The sequence below is a fragment of the Accipiter gentilis genome, chromosome 14, assembly GCF_929443795.1.
Source record: "Accipiter gentilis chromosome 14, bAccGen1.1, whole genome shotgun sequence".
Taxonomy (NCBI): domain Eukaryota; kingdom Metazoa; phylum Chordata; class Aves; order Accipitriformes; family Accipitridae; genus Astur; species Astur gentilis.
Window position 1 is genome coordinate 1175382 of NC_064893.1, and position 17188 is coordinate 1192569.

Sequence of the window (17188 nt, forward strand, 5' to 3'; positions counted from 1 at the left end):
TACTGCTGATTTCTGAAAAAGTGACTCTTAACTATAGTTTTGCATATTTAAGGCAATTTTCCATGCAAGTTTCATCATCTTTACTTCATTCTTCATAACTTCCCTCTCTTTCAAAGCCACAAGATTTGATACTTAATACAGCAGAGTTCTTGGTGCCTAAAACAATGTCAGAAGTGATTCCAAAGGCTATTTCTGGACTATGATCAGTTGGGAAACCAAAAATCTGTGCTTGAAATGAGGGGTTGAAAAGGATTAACCTCACAAAGATGTTTCTTGGCTGTCAGCTCAGTCACGAGCGTGTTTGCACACAGCAGCAAACACCAATGGTAAGGGAGGACAAGGTAGAATTTAACTATACAAACCAAGCAGGAGAGATTAGAGGCTAAGGAGCGCAAACAATGAGAAGCCATTCAGGACAGCCACACGTTCTGTGCAGAAACTATGGCATTAAACGTAAACCAGCAAACACATGAATAAAAATAAAGTAAACTTTCTTTCATGTTTCCTTTCTTAATACCTTCCTTCCTATTTGGCATTTCTCCTTTTGGTAATCAAGCCTAAAACATAACCCAGGATAATGGGAAGTTGACCATGAGAATCATTCCAAAAGCAATAGTTCAGAAGTTGTAGTATTTGAAAATCATGACCCACCACCCCCCAGGAATATTCTAAATAGGAACCTTTTTGGATTAGTAACCTCAGATATCCCATGAACAACTTTGGTACAATGTAGTAAGTTAACAGATCATCTAAGCTTGGAGGAACAGCTCTACTTTCCTAACAATATGTATCCAGAATCCCTTAAGCCTCTAATGCATTGTTAGATAACCTGGCTGAAAGCTGTGCTGTATTTATCACTTGATTCAATGCTGTCTTAAAATCCCACCAGTCAATTTGCTAATTTGATGGTGTTAGTTTAATTTCAGAGAAACATTAGTAATGTGAGAGCACAAACTGAAACACCCCCAAATTAATTAACCCCAATCTAAGCAAAGAGAGGCATGACAACAAAGTGTCATTCACAATGTAAGGCAGCAGGGGGCAGAAACAATATCCCATCCCACAGGGTTGGGATAGCCCCATTTATAGATACTTCAGAAAAAGGGGTAAGGAACTTGTAAGTGATCTAACTACAGTTAGCTAGAAGTTGTTTTATGCCCAAAAGGATAACAGGTTTATGTCCCTAGAGCAGAGGACTGCATTTCTTCACTGCAACTCTGGATTTAGACACCCGCCTACTTTCACATATCATTTCCAGCTGCATGTGCCAGCTGTGGTCCACTTGGAAAGAAAGACGCAAAGCGTTTTAGCAAAAAATGATGTATGAATTTATTTCAAAATCTCCAAATGAGAGACAAAGGAATGTATATGGTATAAACTGATGTGAATATAAAAGAATAAGAAACGTTTTGTATAATATAGAATCTGCCATACTATGTGGAAAGCTAAACTTTTATCCACAGTTTTTCACAGGAGTCTACTATGTGTATCTAAACAAAGGCAATGTCCTTTTTTGATACAGAATGACTTCAGCTGGTGGGATCCTAGCTCAGCAGGGGCTATATAACCAGACTATATTAAAAAAAGAGACAAATTATTAGTTTAAGTGGAAAAAAAAAAAGATTAGCTGTTGGCACAATGGAGTGCAGAAAATGCTGATGAAATACAATTACAGGACTGCTGCAGCTGGGTTGTTTTTCAAAGAAGAAGTATGAAGTGGCATACAGACAATTTAAATCAGTCACTAAAATCATTTTTACATCATCATGCTGTCAACAGGCTGACTTCTAGCATATAGCCATAAATAACTGAGGGGAATTATGTTCAGAAGTTTCAATGTTATCCATAATAATGGGAAGTTTGGCAGAAACAGGCTTATTTTCCCTTCACAAACCTGTGTTTGATCAGAGATATCACAAATCATCCATCCATAAAAACAATCTTGCTGTTTTGCCTTATAACATGGCAAGGGGGTACTGAAGAAAAAAAAGAGGTACAGAAATGTACACAGAAAAGCATGTTTACCATATCTACTTATTTCTATTCATCTGGAAACAACCCATACAATTAATACTTTGGGCTTAAAATTCAGTATCAAGTTTCTTTAAATCAGCACAGTCATTTACTTAAAGATAATCTGTAAAGAGACTGATGAAATAAAATCTGTGTTAAAATCGCTAGTCAAATACAGAAAAGGAATTCCTTCATTCCTTTATTTTCACATACCTTGATGGGTATTTTAATGAGTAAGCAGCAGCCAGGAATCCACCTAGGTTGTGTCCAAGTAAAATCATTTTTTCTAACCCCACCTCCTTTCTCCATTCTTCTATGGATTCCACAAACTGGTTTTCTGCTTCCTGAGCATCAGTGTCAAAGTGTGGTCTACTGCTACGTCCAAATCCCAAGAGGTCCACAGCATGAACAGGCCTGTTCTCACAGAGATCTTCAAAATTGAGAGCCCACAGTCCAACACCTCCTCCAAATCCATGCAGGAGAACAAGCGGAGTTTTATGTGAAAGGTCCGGAGAGAATGTCAGTGTCCATATTTTATTTCCATTAGATATATACACATATCGTTTATTGTATGTACTTGCAATACCTGAAGAAAGAGTGGGAAAAAATTATGTTGCTAGACATGCCTGATAAAATATGAAGTACATTCTACAAAATCCGCTGTTTTAAATAGGAGCTCCCTTTCAAAGGGGAGAGCCTACAATCAAATATCTAAATAAGGGAACAATGAAAATCTAAATATAAACCTGTTTGTTTAATTATAGTGTAAAAGCCATATTTAAAAACTTCTCTGATTATATTTAATGTAAATTTATAGAAAATCTAGTGGTATCTTTGAATCTTACTAAAAAACAAAGACTTACATTTTAGCATTTTGTCCTCAGCCTCTTTAAGGTGTAGCAGTGACGTGGGACACCAAGCAGGAAGCCAGCTGAATAACCATCCTAACCTACAACAGCAATACAGAATAAAAATTTCTTGAACAAGACCGTAATTTTTTGCACCATTTGATGCTCTGAAGACATTTCTTTTGCTGCTTTTCATAAAAGAACCCCAATTACACGCCACGCAGGACAGGAGTGCGCAGTGGGAGGGAATTCACTTTCTCCTGAATTCTATAAAGTGGTGTCATAATCAGGGGTGTTCTTCAAACAGCACGCTGTTTGTCCACTGTGTGTTCCTTATCAGAGTGTACTGTTCTATCTCCGTCAGAGCAGGCTTCTTCTAAGAACCTGGAGACATCAGCCCTCACGCCGACCCGACAAGCCTGGCACAATCATTGGGGTTTCTACACTCCTCTCAAGTTCCCTTGGAAGTCTGCCTGCACACACATTACCCTGCATGAACCTACTATTTCCAAAAAAAGCAATAAACCATGTACTTGCCAGCCTAACTTGAACTGATTCATATACTAGATAAATTCAAAAAGTGAAAAATATGAAGGCTTATTCTAGCAAAGCAAAAAACCAGGGCCTTCATTACCAACTTAGAAGCAAAGTCCCAGAGGAAAACAAAACAGAATTTCAATTCCCCCAACAGAAGCTGCTTTTCCAGCTGTCAGTTACTATCTTGGTAGAACTAGCTTGACCATGAGAGCAGGGGGAATGACTCAGCTAGCAGCATTGCCTCACTGACAGTGCTTCAAAAGACACAGCAATTGGGTACAGCTCTTCCTGGATGCCAATTTATCCTTTGTTTTTAAGATGGAATCCTATTTTTCCCTCTCTCACCTGTTTTTGAAGTGGCTCAGACTATCAGTGCTACTGTAGGACCCCAGACCATTCCTCACAGGGAAGAGGATAAGGTCACCGAATTCACAATCAACGTTAGCACTTTTTTCCTACACTGAACTGCTTTCCAGTTAGTTATAGTATTTTCAAGACTGAACACTGCAAATATTAATTGTACAACAACTAATGTTAAAAGACTATAAGTATACTAATGTCCAATTTTTCAGGGTGTACACAACACATCGATAACAAATTACAGATCTAGCCCCCCCAAGTTCTTTACCCAAAGGACCTTCTCTCCCCCCATTTTAAGAGATTGAGCTACTTTAGCTGCATAACTACTTAAGTTTATGATACAACATAGAACGTTTTCCGATTGCACAATGCAATAGCAAGCAGCACTGTTCAGATTCATAGAAACATGTTAGGGGATATAAAGAAAAAAAAAAACCCCAAACCATACTTGATCAAAAAGGATTAATCATCCAATCACCTATGCCCACTGCTATTCAGCAATATTTACTCCTCTGAGAAACGCACTGATGTCTGGCTGTTCTGTAAATAAGCTTCCTAAACCACCAGACTGTGGGAATCACTATAATGGTGTATTGAGGGACTGGGAAAGGATGGTTGTATGTCATTCCATACCATGTCCTCATGCAACCTACAAAATGAAGGAGCTCAGCATCTTGCAGGAATGGGCATCCAAGTATTTTGCTTCCACATTAATCCATGCTTTTATTTAAAAGTAAGATTTTTAAGAGGTTAAAGCTGGCACCAGCCAAAAGCAGTTTCACCAGCAAATAACTGTGAAATTTGAGTTTAAATCACTAATTGTATCCAATGTTATGAATTATTCTGGTAAATTATTAAACAATAGCTATGTCACCACCCTCCTGAGCCAAACTTTCTGCTAGTTACATGCTTAACTAGGCATTTTCATTCATAACTCCGAGGTCAGAAGCACAAAACCCAATCACTATTTCCCTCAAACCAAAACTACAGGAAATGTTTCTTCTTGACAAAACTACTGATTCAGCAAAGGAACTTCTTTAAAGTGTTTTTTTTTACAGAAATGTATAGCTGCAACATGTCAACATGAAGACAGTGCAGAGATATGACCACAATGAAATACAAATGAAATCTACAGTTCACAGCCCCAGAATTTTATTTCCCAGTCTTAGGGAGACACCTGGATACTCATTAAAAATATTTAGAAAATTGTATCAGAATAAGAAAGATAACATAGATGCCCACTCTTTCTTTTGTTAGTTGTCAGTACTGTTTATAAATACTGAGATTTTCATTCAGAAGAGACATCACATACACATAGCTTGACGAAGTCAGCAAGCTGAAACACTTAAAATAAAAATTATGTTTGCAATTCAGTCATTCTGTACTTGCTGAACTAAAAGAGAAAGTGGAGAAGGCTTTCTGTCAAAAAAGTGATCACTGTCGCACCTTCCCGTCGTGACAATCTAGGAGAAACTCGCCCTGGGGAGAAACAGACCGACACAGATACTGTGAATCAAGCAATTTCTCTGTTTAATTGCTACGTAACACTTGGCTATATACCATAGCCATGTGCAAGCCATCTACTGACTGGTTAGCATGTGCTGTTCAGGCGCCTAAAGCAATAGTTCGATTGGATAAGGCCTTCCGATCATGTGAATGGTTCCTCCTGTCTTTGTCTTGCCTGGTGTCCTGCTTTCAGTCACGTAGGCCCATCTTGTTCAGCTTCTTGTGCTTATTTCATCAAACTTTGTAGCAACAGTTAGCCTTCGCTGCGTCCTTGAGGCCTGCTGCTTGCAGGTGCCTCTGGCTCAGATTGAACAGTCCCATTGTGTCTCTTGTTCACTATGTGTCTATTCTTCCAATTATCCCACAGATCACTTTCCAGAAAAGTTATTTTACAAAGAAAATATTTAGTTACTTATATTCAAGACTTAATCCTTTGGTTTTCACCCCCTCCTTCCAAAAATTTTTTACCATATTGCTAGATGTTCTCCACATGTGGAGAACAATCAACTATTTAATCTATTTGAATAATTTCTCTGATAGTTTTGGAAGACTAGAGTGTGACTGTATCATTTCTTTTGTACATCTGTCCTAAACGTGTCTTCTAAATGCACACAAGAATGTCAATTGCTTACATGGCCTATCATTTTTATTTTTGTGATATAAAGTTAAAAGAGTTATGTAACGTCAAAAAAGAAGCAATGGACCTTTCAAGACACTGTACTCACCAGCAATGGAGATAAGATATGAAAGAAAACTAAAGATTTCCACTAGTTTCACTTTGTAAGTGAGCTACCCACCGTCAGAAGAGGCAGACCCCCATTCTGCTTTCATCACCCACCACTTTCCAAACACTCTGTTTCCATCTTTCTTTTTACAAAAAGAAAACTCAACAGTGGAATTGTATTTTGAGGCATTAAGAAATCCATTGGGTTTAGCTGCTTGCCGAATCAAAAAGTGTGAAATAAATCTGGCAACTGACAGCCCAAATTTCTATCATTTTTATACTGATTGTACAAATGGGCATTATGTGCCAAATTACCAAGGCACGTAACTAGTGGAATTTAACCTGTATATTCGTTTGTGGCCATGCAGTAACATAAACCAGCATGCACATCCATGCTAAAATAAGCAACAGTCAGTAGGGCAGAGCATGCCATAGCATGCTTCCTTGCATCTCCTATTTTGGGTCAGTTGCACTTTTCACAGCCACATGAAAAAGTCTGGAGTACTGGAGGCTGGAAAAATCAGAGGCCAGCTGACCTGCTGAGTGTTCAAAGAAGTCACTTCCTCTGCCTACAGACCTCCACACTTCTAGTAACATGTCTGGGGCAGGAGACCAGAAGGTAAGGGAAAGCCCCAGAGACATGCACTGAATGGCCTCAGATATGGAGAAAGTCAAGGTGATTAGTGTGCGGCTAGATTAGTAAGACCATCAGCAGCCTATGCTGATAACAGTAATAAATAATGAAAAAAAAAAAAAAAAGGGGGGGGGGACACAGGCACAGACATCTGACAACATGGAGCTGCAACCGCTCTGTGCAGGGACCAAGCCACCAGCCAGGACCTAACACGTTCTCGTGGTTTAACCCCAGCCAGCAACTAAGCACCACGCAGCTGCTCGCTCACTCCCCCCATCCAGTGGGATGGGGGAGAAAATCAGGAAAAAAAGAAGTAAAACTCCTGGGTTGAGAGAAGAACGGTTTAATAGAACAGAAAAGAAGAAACTATTAATGATAATGATAACACTAATAAAATGACAACAGTATTAATAAAATGATTGGAATGTACAAATGATGCGCAGGGCAATAGCTCACCACCCGCCAACCGACACCCAGCTAGTCCCCGAGGGGCAATTCCCTGCCCCCACTTCCCAGTTGCTATACTAGATGGGACGGCCCATGGTATGGAATACCCCGTTGGCCAGTTTGGGTCAGGTGCCCTGGCTGTGTCCTGTGCCAACTTCTTGTGCCCTGGCTGGGCATGAGAAGCTGAAAAACCCTTGACTATAGTCTAAACACTACTGAGCAACAACTGAAAACATCAGTGTTATCAACATTCTTCACATGCTGAACTCAAAACATAGCACTGCACCAGCTACTAGGAAGACAGTTAACTCTATCCCAGCTGAAACCAGGACACACGTTGGCTGGTTGGAGCACGTGTCCTGTTTCCCTGGGTCCCAGCATAAGAAAGGATAAAAATAAATAAATAAAATAATTATTTAAAAATAAATAATAATTACTATGTTTAGACATGTAAGGAGTAAAGAATAATTGAATAGCATGTAAAATGTAACTAAGGATAACACCGCTTTTCCTTAGCTGCCTGAATGTTAATTTGAATCAAGAACTTGCTGTCACAGCACAGCTCAAATTGCCCAAGGGTAACTTTCAAAAGAACTGGGAATCAAGAAGAGGCAGAGAGGTATAGCGAACCTGACCCACCCATCCACCTCCACTAATTATGTCAAATTGGATGAAGAAGATGGCAAATAGGTAACTTGGATACTACCATTCTGTCAGTTAAATTAATCCTGTTTAGCTTGGTAAGAATTGATTACATCCAAGACAACTGATGGATCTGTAGTCAGCTACAAATTTGACATACTGCACAAAAAGCTCATGAAAGCTTAGATAATACTGAAGAATTGAAAACATCTATTGTAGCACTGAGGTATGCACTCAAACAGCTGAATAATCTATCTAATTTCTGGCTTGTAATGTGGATTTAAAAAATGAAGCTCTACCATATAAAGATGTTCAACAAATGTTCAGCAGAAGTTGCTTATAACTCTATCTAGGAGATATAAATGTACATGGAGCTCACTCTCTCACTTTTCAAGCTGACAATTTACATACTCACATGACAGTTATATGAATGCATGGCTTACAAGAGGTATTAAGGTTAAAATCATTCAACAGAGGTTATTTTCCCATGTGCACCACCATTGTAGATCTAACTGTAATAATCGATGCAAAGCCTGTGTGGCCAAAAAGCAAAACAAAAAACCTGTAACAGAACTCCACTAAATCAGAATAAATGAAAGCAACACCATTTGCTGCATGATGATTTGTCAAAAATTGCTGACCCACCAAGACAGGACATGCAGAGATCTTTCTACAATACTGAATATAAAAGTTGGCTTTTTACTAAGAATTTTGAAATTAGTAAGGTAACCAAAACTCCCAATACAGACCAAGAAACAGGTGCTGAAACATGCATGTTCCCTGTCATGAAGATTATTTGGCCTTAAAAATGACATCAGTAGGGGAGCCAGAGCTCAGGGTATACAACAATTACACAATTCACAAGCAAAGGATTACTGGAATGTCACTGAAATGCTGATTATGGGAATGTAACTGTCGCTCTGCACGAGCAACAGAGCTGCATATCTGTTTCTGTCTTGCTCTCCGCAAATGAACATATTTAAGATTTTTAATTGAATTTGTGAAGACAATGTGGCAAACTACCAATGTTTTAGCTAGGGAACAAGCTCAAAAACTTAAAATGCTGAAACACTGAGTGAACTCACTGGTGAACCATTTCAAGCTTTACCCTTTACCCTTAAAACTTAGAATCAAGCTAATCTTTCAAAAACCCTAACCCTCTCCTCTCCTGACTCTCAGAATTAATTCCAGGTACTTATAAGGAAGAAAACAAAATCAAATTAATGCAGGGAATTTGTTGTACTGTTTCTGCCCAGCACCAAGAGGAATGGCATTGTGATTTTCAGGGTCATCCACCTGGCATGGCAGTTATGAACATCCATCAATTTGAGCTAGCCTCAAATTAAGAGAATCTTGCACTGTAACAGAAAAACAAGGGTAAGCTAATAGAAAGACAGCTCAGGCTCTCCCATCTTGCTTCTGCATAAAGTATTTTTGAAGTACTGTGCAAGCAAAGGAATTCAGAACTGCCGATGTGTTGAAATCTAAATATGATAAGCATCATAAGGCTTACTATTCTAAGGTCTCACGTAACCCCATCACATAAAAACACTTAAGCATTGTACTTCAATGGAACTAGTCATATATTTAAGTGTTCTGCTGAAATGAGTTTAGAGTGCTCAGCGTTTTATCAAAACAAACCCTAAATACTTAAATATTATCATTAATCCATAAGTAACACTCAAAAGAGATCAATAATTTAAAGAATAGAGCAACCACCAGCAGGGAAAAGCAACTCACTCAGCCCTTTCATTTGTTACAGAAATACTAAGAATGGGCAAACCAGAAGTGAAAAGGAGCATCAGGTATTCATAACACATGAAGTCAACACATCAAATTTAGGGCAAACTGCCAATTTTAAAAGAAAAACTGTTTTACTATAATGATCTAAGGACAGTCTCTAGTTAACATAGGATTTTGTATGGACGGATGCTTAAGTGAAATAACTAGAGATACACTTCTACCCTTTTCATTATCTTTTTTTTCTTTTCTCTCTTTTTTTTTTTTTTTTTTCCAAAAAGGAACAGCAGGATTAAGTCTGTCTACTGAATGTTTTCTGCATTTTCTTCAGCATCAGCAGTAGGCTACACAAAGCCTAAGAGGTAAGTAGGATGTGATTTCTTCCATCCTTAACAGCATCAAGTTTTCAGAGCAAATTCTACTTTTGGTTACTAAATTTCAAGTTTACAGGTAATGACCTGAAACAACACAAACCAAAAGAAACAGTCAAGGATGACAGAATCAAATAGGACTTTGTGTGTCAAAATGTCAGAGAAAAGTAGCAGGCTTATGTCTGGCTAATTTATGTCCAAGATAGAGTTAAGTTATAATAAACTTCTCCTTTCCCATTTCATTAATTTAAAGGCCTGCAACACCAGCATACTGAGTGCTGTTTACATGACTGATTATGGCAAGAATTAATGCTTTTTAATTAACATTTACCAGCAACACTACCATTACAAAACCCCCTATTATTCAAGTAAAGAAAATTTTTTTTTCCAGCATTCACTACACCCAAGTTCCATCTTGTTCTCTGTTTACTCCCAGGAGAATTTCTCTTGCATGTAGGCTGTTTAACAAATCACTGGGGGAAAAAAAGTACTTTGGAGAAAAATGCAATAAACCTATTTCACCTAGTGTGTGAAAGAACAAAAAACATGTTTCTAAAAGTCCAGTAAATTGAAAAGTAAACTTGAGGAGATACAGAGGTGGCAACTATTTTCAACTCAAGAAACTTTTAAAATTATTATATATTGGAACTGCATATCTCTGAATCAAATTTGGTAACATTTTTCTGTTTGATAACACAATATTTAATAACTAATAGTGATAAGAAATTTAAAACACATAAGGTAGTACCACTAAAATTAGGATGTCAATCATTGTGGATTTATTTTTATGAACATTTTCAAGTCCTCCTATACGGTTTCAGACAAGCAAGCAGTCTCTCTAGCATCAACAACTGTAATCATTTAAAATCCAAGAAAATTATACATCCAAGCTTAGTACTTGTTTAAAGCAGAAATCTTGCTATGAGAGGGAAAGTTGGGGTGGAGAAAATTTTAATGTGAAGTAAATAAAATACATTCTTAAAGACCAAGATAAATGCTCCTTCTGTTCAAAGAATATATAAGAATATAATGGTGAGATTTTCTTAATTATAAAATAAAGTAAAAACTGTAAGACAAAGCACATTTAATTGAAAATGACAGAATGCATTACTGATTAGCACAAAAGAGGACTCAAATTTCCTAATTAAATTTGGAAAATTTAGGAAATTAGGAAAATATGTTTATCACATGAAAGCAACACGCTCTGCATGAAACTAAGAACAAAATGCAGCAAAGTGATATATATTAGACTTAAACTTTTGACAAAAGTAGTTGACTGCAGTTAATATTCAGTGTTAGCTTGTTAAGTCAAGGAAAGCCGATTTTTAAAATGAGAAAGATAAAACACACAGAGAAGTCCATGTGTTAGTCCAACTTGGAGAAGCACCCTACTTAAGCGTTTTTATTCCTGCTGGTGTCAGTATGCAGTAAACTGGGTGATGTAACACCTGAATCTCAGGCCATCCTCACTACCAGCAGATCAGATCAGATCTAAAAGCTTACTATTCCCTCCATTTTCCCAACTCAACTATTTCGTGGATGCTCTCTCTATCAGATTTGTGAAATGATTCAGCTTTAAAATAAACTATGTTTTAAACCAGATTCATTACGGAGATCCAGCTACAGTGAAGCCAAACAGTTAACCAGCAGATCTATGGACAACAAGATGGAAAAAAGATCAGCAAGGCAAGGTGGAGGACAGAGAGCTTTTAAGTCAGAGCTGCCACTTACAGACAGTAACATATAATCATGACCTCAGTCAGGGCAGGGATGTCTTGGGAACAATGCTCAGGATATGGTTTCATGAGAACTTTAAGAGCATAACCAATTTTAGGAGTCCTTGTAGTCCTTCATTCCTGTCCCCAAAGTGCAGCATGTTCTTCAGTGCTTCAGTTTTCTGAGAATAATGAATACAGTCAGAGTAATTCAAGCATCCACAATCCATGTATAGTAAGTGTTATTGCAAAGGCTCTATATCCAGGGGAGGAGCTTCTGCATGTACAGTAGAAGTCAGATGGAGTAACCACAACAACAGTTTGAATGAGATGTTCCTAGGACAAAAAAATAGGCTCTGGCAGTTGCAGAAAACATCAGGAGAAGAAAAATATTCCATGTTCCAGTTCATAATCACTGAATGAAAAAACCTTGAGGAGCATACTAAAGAGGCAAGACCCAGAAACAAGAATTAGAAATATGGTATGGGAACAAAAAACCTCAATCCTTTAACAAATGTCTGCTTACCATTTTCATGCGGTGACAAAAAAAGCATGAAATTGCTATGAATGGGTTAAAAAGGAACCCAATTTTTTTTCCCCAGATGACATTATAACCCTGCCTATAAAGTTCTGTTTAGATGAATTTTGAGCCAAGATGTTCCATGCAATTAGACGTTGTGAAACTCAGTTGGATACTTCAGTAACATTAAAATAGAATGTTTTTAAAACCTCTGCATAATATTTCTAGGGAGTGTAATCTACATCAGTCCCATTCCAACAAAAAGCCCATGATAGGTTATTGCAGGATATTGCTACACTAAGTCAGAGGTAAAAACAATGCATTCCTCATGTACTTACTGTATCTTGAACTCTGTATTAGAACATTCAACATCAGAATGAATGTAAAAATTCAGAAGCAAATTTTATTACTGTCTCTATATTAACAGTGCTACTCAGGACTATTGCTTATCAAAATTAACCTGAGAATATAAATAATGAATGTGAAGCCATAACCAAGGATAATTTTCTGGCTGTTTTAGTAATGTTGAAGATCACCATGTTATATAAATTCATTTGAGCAACCTGAGCATTCAGGCAGTGGAGAGGAATTTTGCTCCCTCCCATGCTGAACCTCAGCCATCGGTATGCTTTGCTGTATACCTTGCATCACGGCAGCCTCCTCCCCATTTTCTTCTCTGTCTCCCAGCATTGGCTTTCATTTTTTTTTATGCATATGTATCTTTTTTATATTTTTTTGTCATTTCTTCCATCCCCTTTCTAGCTACACCTAAACGTGGCCATTTCAGGGCATGTGCTTTGTCAGTATGTACAAGAATGAAGTTTATCTGTGGACTGCCACCCAAGCCTGCAGCCTGTAATGCTCATACTGCTTACAAAGTAGCTGTGTTAACAGCCAGTGCAAGAAACCATTAAGCTTGTATGCAATAATGAAGAAACTATGTGTGTGGTCATACAGCTATTACTAATTCCTATTATTGTTCACTGCTATATAGGTTGCAAATCTACAATCAAGGGCACTGTCCTACCATCCTTCAAAACATCACAAAGTCTCCTCCACAGTCAGGTTGAAGTCAGGCCACAAATATACTACAGAGCAAAGAACTCATCAATTCTAACCAGCTGATGTGGTTTAACCCCAGCCAGCAACTAAGCACCATGCAGCCGCTCACTCATTCCTTTCCACTCCCAGTGGGATGGGGAAGAGAATAGAAAAAAAAGTAGTAAAACTCATGGGTTGAGATAAGAATGGTTTACTAACTAAAGTAAAATAAAATACAATAATAATAACAATAAAAAATTTTAAAAATGTAAAAAAAAAAAAAAAAAAGAGAGAAATAAAACCCAAGAAAAGACAAGTGATGCACAGTACAATTGCTCACCACCCGCTGACCAATGCCCAAGCAGTGATCCACCCCTCCTGGCCAACTCCCACAGTTTATATACTGAGCATGATGTTCTATGGTATGGAATATCTTTTTGGCTAGTTCAGGTCAGCTGTCCTGACTGTGGTCCCTCCCAGCTTCTTGTACATCTGCTTGCTGGCAGAGCATGGGAAACTGAAAAATCCTTGACTTAGGGTAAGCACTACTTAGCAACAACTAAAACATCAGTGTGTAACCAACATTATTCTCACACTAAATCCAAAAGACACCAGCTTTGAGAAACACTGTTCCTCCCTAACTTACAACACACTCTCAAACATACAGGCATTTCCACTTAAAAACTTTATAGTCTACTAACTGCTAATACTAACCAGCCAAGCAAGTCCTTGGTTATTTCCTCCCATCTCTTGTAAGGACCTGTTATTTTATAGTTTGATTTAAAAGCTAAAATCAAACATAATCTACAGAAAAATCGTATTAGCAACTACAGACCAGGAATGGAAGAATAAAGATGCAGAGGAGAGGAATGGGGGGAGCTGCACAGTCCCACTAAAACTACTCAACCTTGTGACAGAGATCATGGGTGTAACATACAAGTTAGGTACCACTGAGAACCTACATCACTGCCTCCTCCACAGTAAACTCACATCTGATAGAATGTGGCACTGCTACAGCTGTTAAGTTTTTGTAAAAACAACACACTGCACACTGCATTAAGAATTTGTGAAGAAAAGCATAATTAAAGAAAATTAAAATTTCCTCTTGGTGCCCTTCAGATGTTACAGAACTTTCTACTACTTCCATTTTATCCTGCTGTCCTTTGGATACCGCATAACCTCACCCTAGATTCAACTTTATATGTCAGCCTCCTCATATCTACCATGCCAGCGGCCCACACTTCAGACTGTCCCCAAGTTCCATCAAACAGGACAAGAACAAACCACACATGTAACAGGCACCTCTCAAATCTGCACCACTGCCCACCCACCCACACTCTACGCCACTTACCTTTTGTTTATATTCCATAGTGTATTATGCACAATTCAGATCAAAACTTAAATAGATGGTTATTTTTACTTTTCCATAGAGAGACATATATGACCATAGATAAAACACTATCTAAAGCACATGATTATTTCCCTTGGCTCCAAACGTGCTATACACAAACCCCACTCATATCATACCTGTCTCAAGTGTGAATACATACTGAAGATGGCTTGTTTCACTGCAGACCATCAGAACAGCTTCTACATTATGTTCCTTTATCATAGTCACCTACGGTGACTAACAGTTACCTATGTCAAATTTCAAGAACTGGAATTCAATGTTTTGGGCTACCTAGCCTCATTTCCACTTCTGGAAAACCTAAGAAGTGTACAACCCTTTTCCTAACAAACTGTTTTGTGTACATGCCTACACTACAAATGCTTTAGAAGTCAAGAAAGTGTAAGTAGCGTTGGAAATAGATAAGAAGATAAGTGGGTCTAAAAAGCCATTGCATCACATGTCTCCTCATGGAAAGGTACGATATAATTAGTAAGCCTTTAGGGTCAGTATTAACACTTACTAAATGTAATCAAGAAAAAAAAAATCTACGATAGTTCGCTAGCACTAACTAACCCACCTCCTTTGGTTTTTTTTCCTCATTGCAATACATTTCTCTCCCCACTTTAATATGAGTGGACTTCCTCAATGGCAACAGGCGCTCTTGCATCTTTTGTTACAAAATGCATTTTTACAGCTGTATCTTCCCCTCCTTTCTGCAGTCTCGTATGATCCTGAGTTTTCTATGACAACTCATTCAGAGCACCTTCCTCCTTTGCCATTCCTCACCACATTTTCTTCGTGTCACTCAAGGCTTACCCTTAAAATCCTCCTCTTTTACCCTCTTAACCTTATTCCAGACTGACCTCATTCCCTTACACAGCTTCACTGACTCACAAATCTCTCTTCTCCACTGACCTCTCTCCTGCTGTTCAGCTTCTCATCTCCATCTTTCAGAGCCAATGCAAATGCAGACACTCACCTTTCCTCCCATGCCCTGTTCTCTCTGGCTGCCAATACAAATCACGTACAAAAACCTACCATGAAAGAATGTCAGAGTTGCAAGTAAATACTCAAAAGTTATGAAACAAAAGAATCAGAATTTCCTAAACAAGCAATCTTAATAAACCACTATATAAATAGAGAGAAAAGAAAAGCTGCTTTTATAATTTATCAGTTGGGAAAGTTGTTCAGATTCTCCCACGGATGTTCAGGAAAGTCAGAGACCAGGGAGATCTTCCTGGCACAGACATTGTCCTTTTTGGAGGGGTAAGTTCTAACTGGGCCTACCAGCCCCCTAGCAGGCTCTAAAAAACCTAGAATATAACCAAAGACATGCAACAGTGGCTGAAGTTTGCATTCTCCAATGACCCAGAGTCACCAACACTTTGGCAACCCCAGTAGTAACCCCACAGGTAGCTGCCTCTCTGGATCTGTGACTCTGCTTTAATTCCCACTGGTGCTACGACCTCCCCCCAGGTACCCTAATCCTACTTTGGCAATTTTTGTAGTAGTCTTTGCTTGATACTTGGAAAGTTTCCACTTGACCCACACAATTAGTAGCAGACTTTTTAATGCTGCCTCTTCCACCTGCCTTACCCCCCCATCAGTAAATGTAAACTAAAAGCTACTACATAATTACTATCTTCCTCCCTCTGCTTCTCATATTTTTAATGACTTGAGCTGGATGGCTGATAAATCTAGTCAGATGTTTTTTGTATGGGATTTCTGTCATAGCATATGACGTGGCCAGGTCATCACTGAAGGAGAGAGGCATCTTCTACAGGAGGCAGAGGAAACCTTCAGGCCAGACGCTGAAAGTGTCTCTTCTTGTGACAGTTTCCATAAAAATTCATGTCCACTTACTACATACACAAAGTGTGAATCACACGAAGCACACCCGACCTCTGGGATCACCTGCATGCCCACAGGTGGGAGTGGAAACCACGCACCTGAATGCTGCTTCACTAAAGACAGCAACCAGCGTTGTTGCCACATACCACTGGAAAGGGGCAACTGAGAGTATGGACTGCTGCTCGGAAAGAGGGGGGGACCTTCCGCAGTTCGCTGCAGCATGTTAGTATGGCCTTTCCTCCTATCGTCTAATAGAAGAACAAGTTTCAGAAAGAGCAGAGGAGAAAACCTTTCAGCCTAGACACGTCTAGCCTGTGGCATTCAAACCTCTAGATGATGTTTCCTAAGGCAGTCTCCCTTACGAACCATGAAGAACTATGAAGAATCGAAGAATTCTCTGAAAAATCACAAACATATTTGCTGAATTATAAATGAAATGTATGGGATGCCCCAATTTTACTCATTTTGTTTTTAAACTGTGAAACAAAGTTCAGGGGCCTCACTGTTGCCTCATGAATAGATCTTGACCAAGACTGTGGTCCTTCAGCAGCTCCTTGCCATCAGCCCTGTCATCTAATTTCCTGCTAAGCTGAGGAAACTTGTAAGGTGGTAAGTAAACATATAAATGGGTCTAACTGAAATCTAAAAATCCCCTTCACAAATGTTAAGTAAATCCGGTATAACCATGGACGACTAGTGTGAAATGGGTGAAGCAAATCTAAAAAAAATAACAAATAGAAAACTCTTCTCTCGATCTCTCCCCTAAACATGAATCAAGGAATATTTAATAAACAAGGGAATTCGAAGAGGAGCCAAAATGGAGTAAAAAGAGCTAAACAGCTCATCTAC

The 17188-nt window shown here is 38.5% G+C and overlaps 2 protein-coding genes across 3 annotated transcripts in view; both read right to left on the reverse strand.

Moving 5' to 3' along the window:
- Window positions 1-17188, reverse strand: part of ABHD5 (abhydrolase domain containing 5, lysophosphatidic acid acyltransferase) — a 34451-nt gene that overhangs the window by 12051 nt on the left and 5212 nt on the right. Inside the window, exons 2-3 of the mRNA XM_049817314.1 lie at window positions 2877-2962; window positions 2227-2599 (exon numbers count right to left, since the gene is read on the reverse strand). Coding sequence (XP_049673271.1) covers window positions 2227-2599; window positions 2877-2962 — 459 coding nt within the window. The remainder of the gene's footprint in view (window positions 1-2226; window positions 2600-2876; window positions 2963-17188) is intronic.
- ZNRF2 (zinc and ring finger 2) overlaps window positions 1-17188 on the reverse strand; it is a 568219-nt gene that overhangs the window by 5813 nt on the left and 545218 nt on the right. The gene's annotated exons all lie outside the window — the stretch shown is intronic.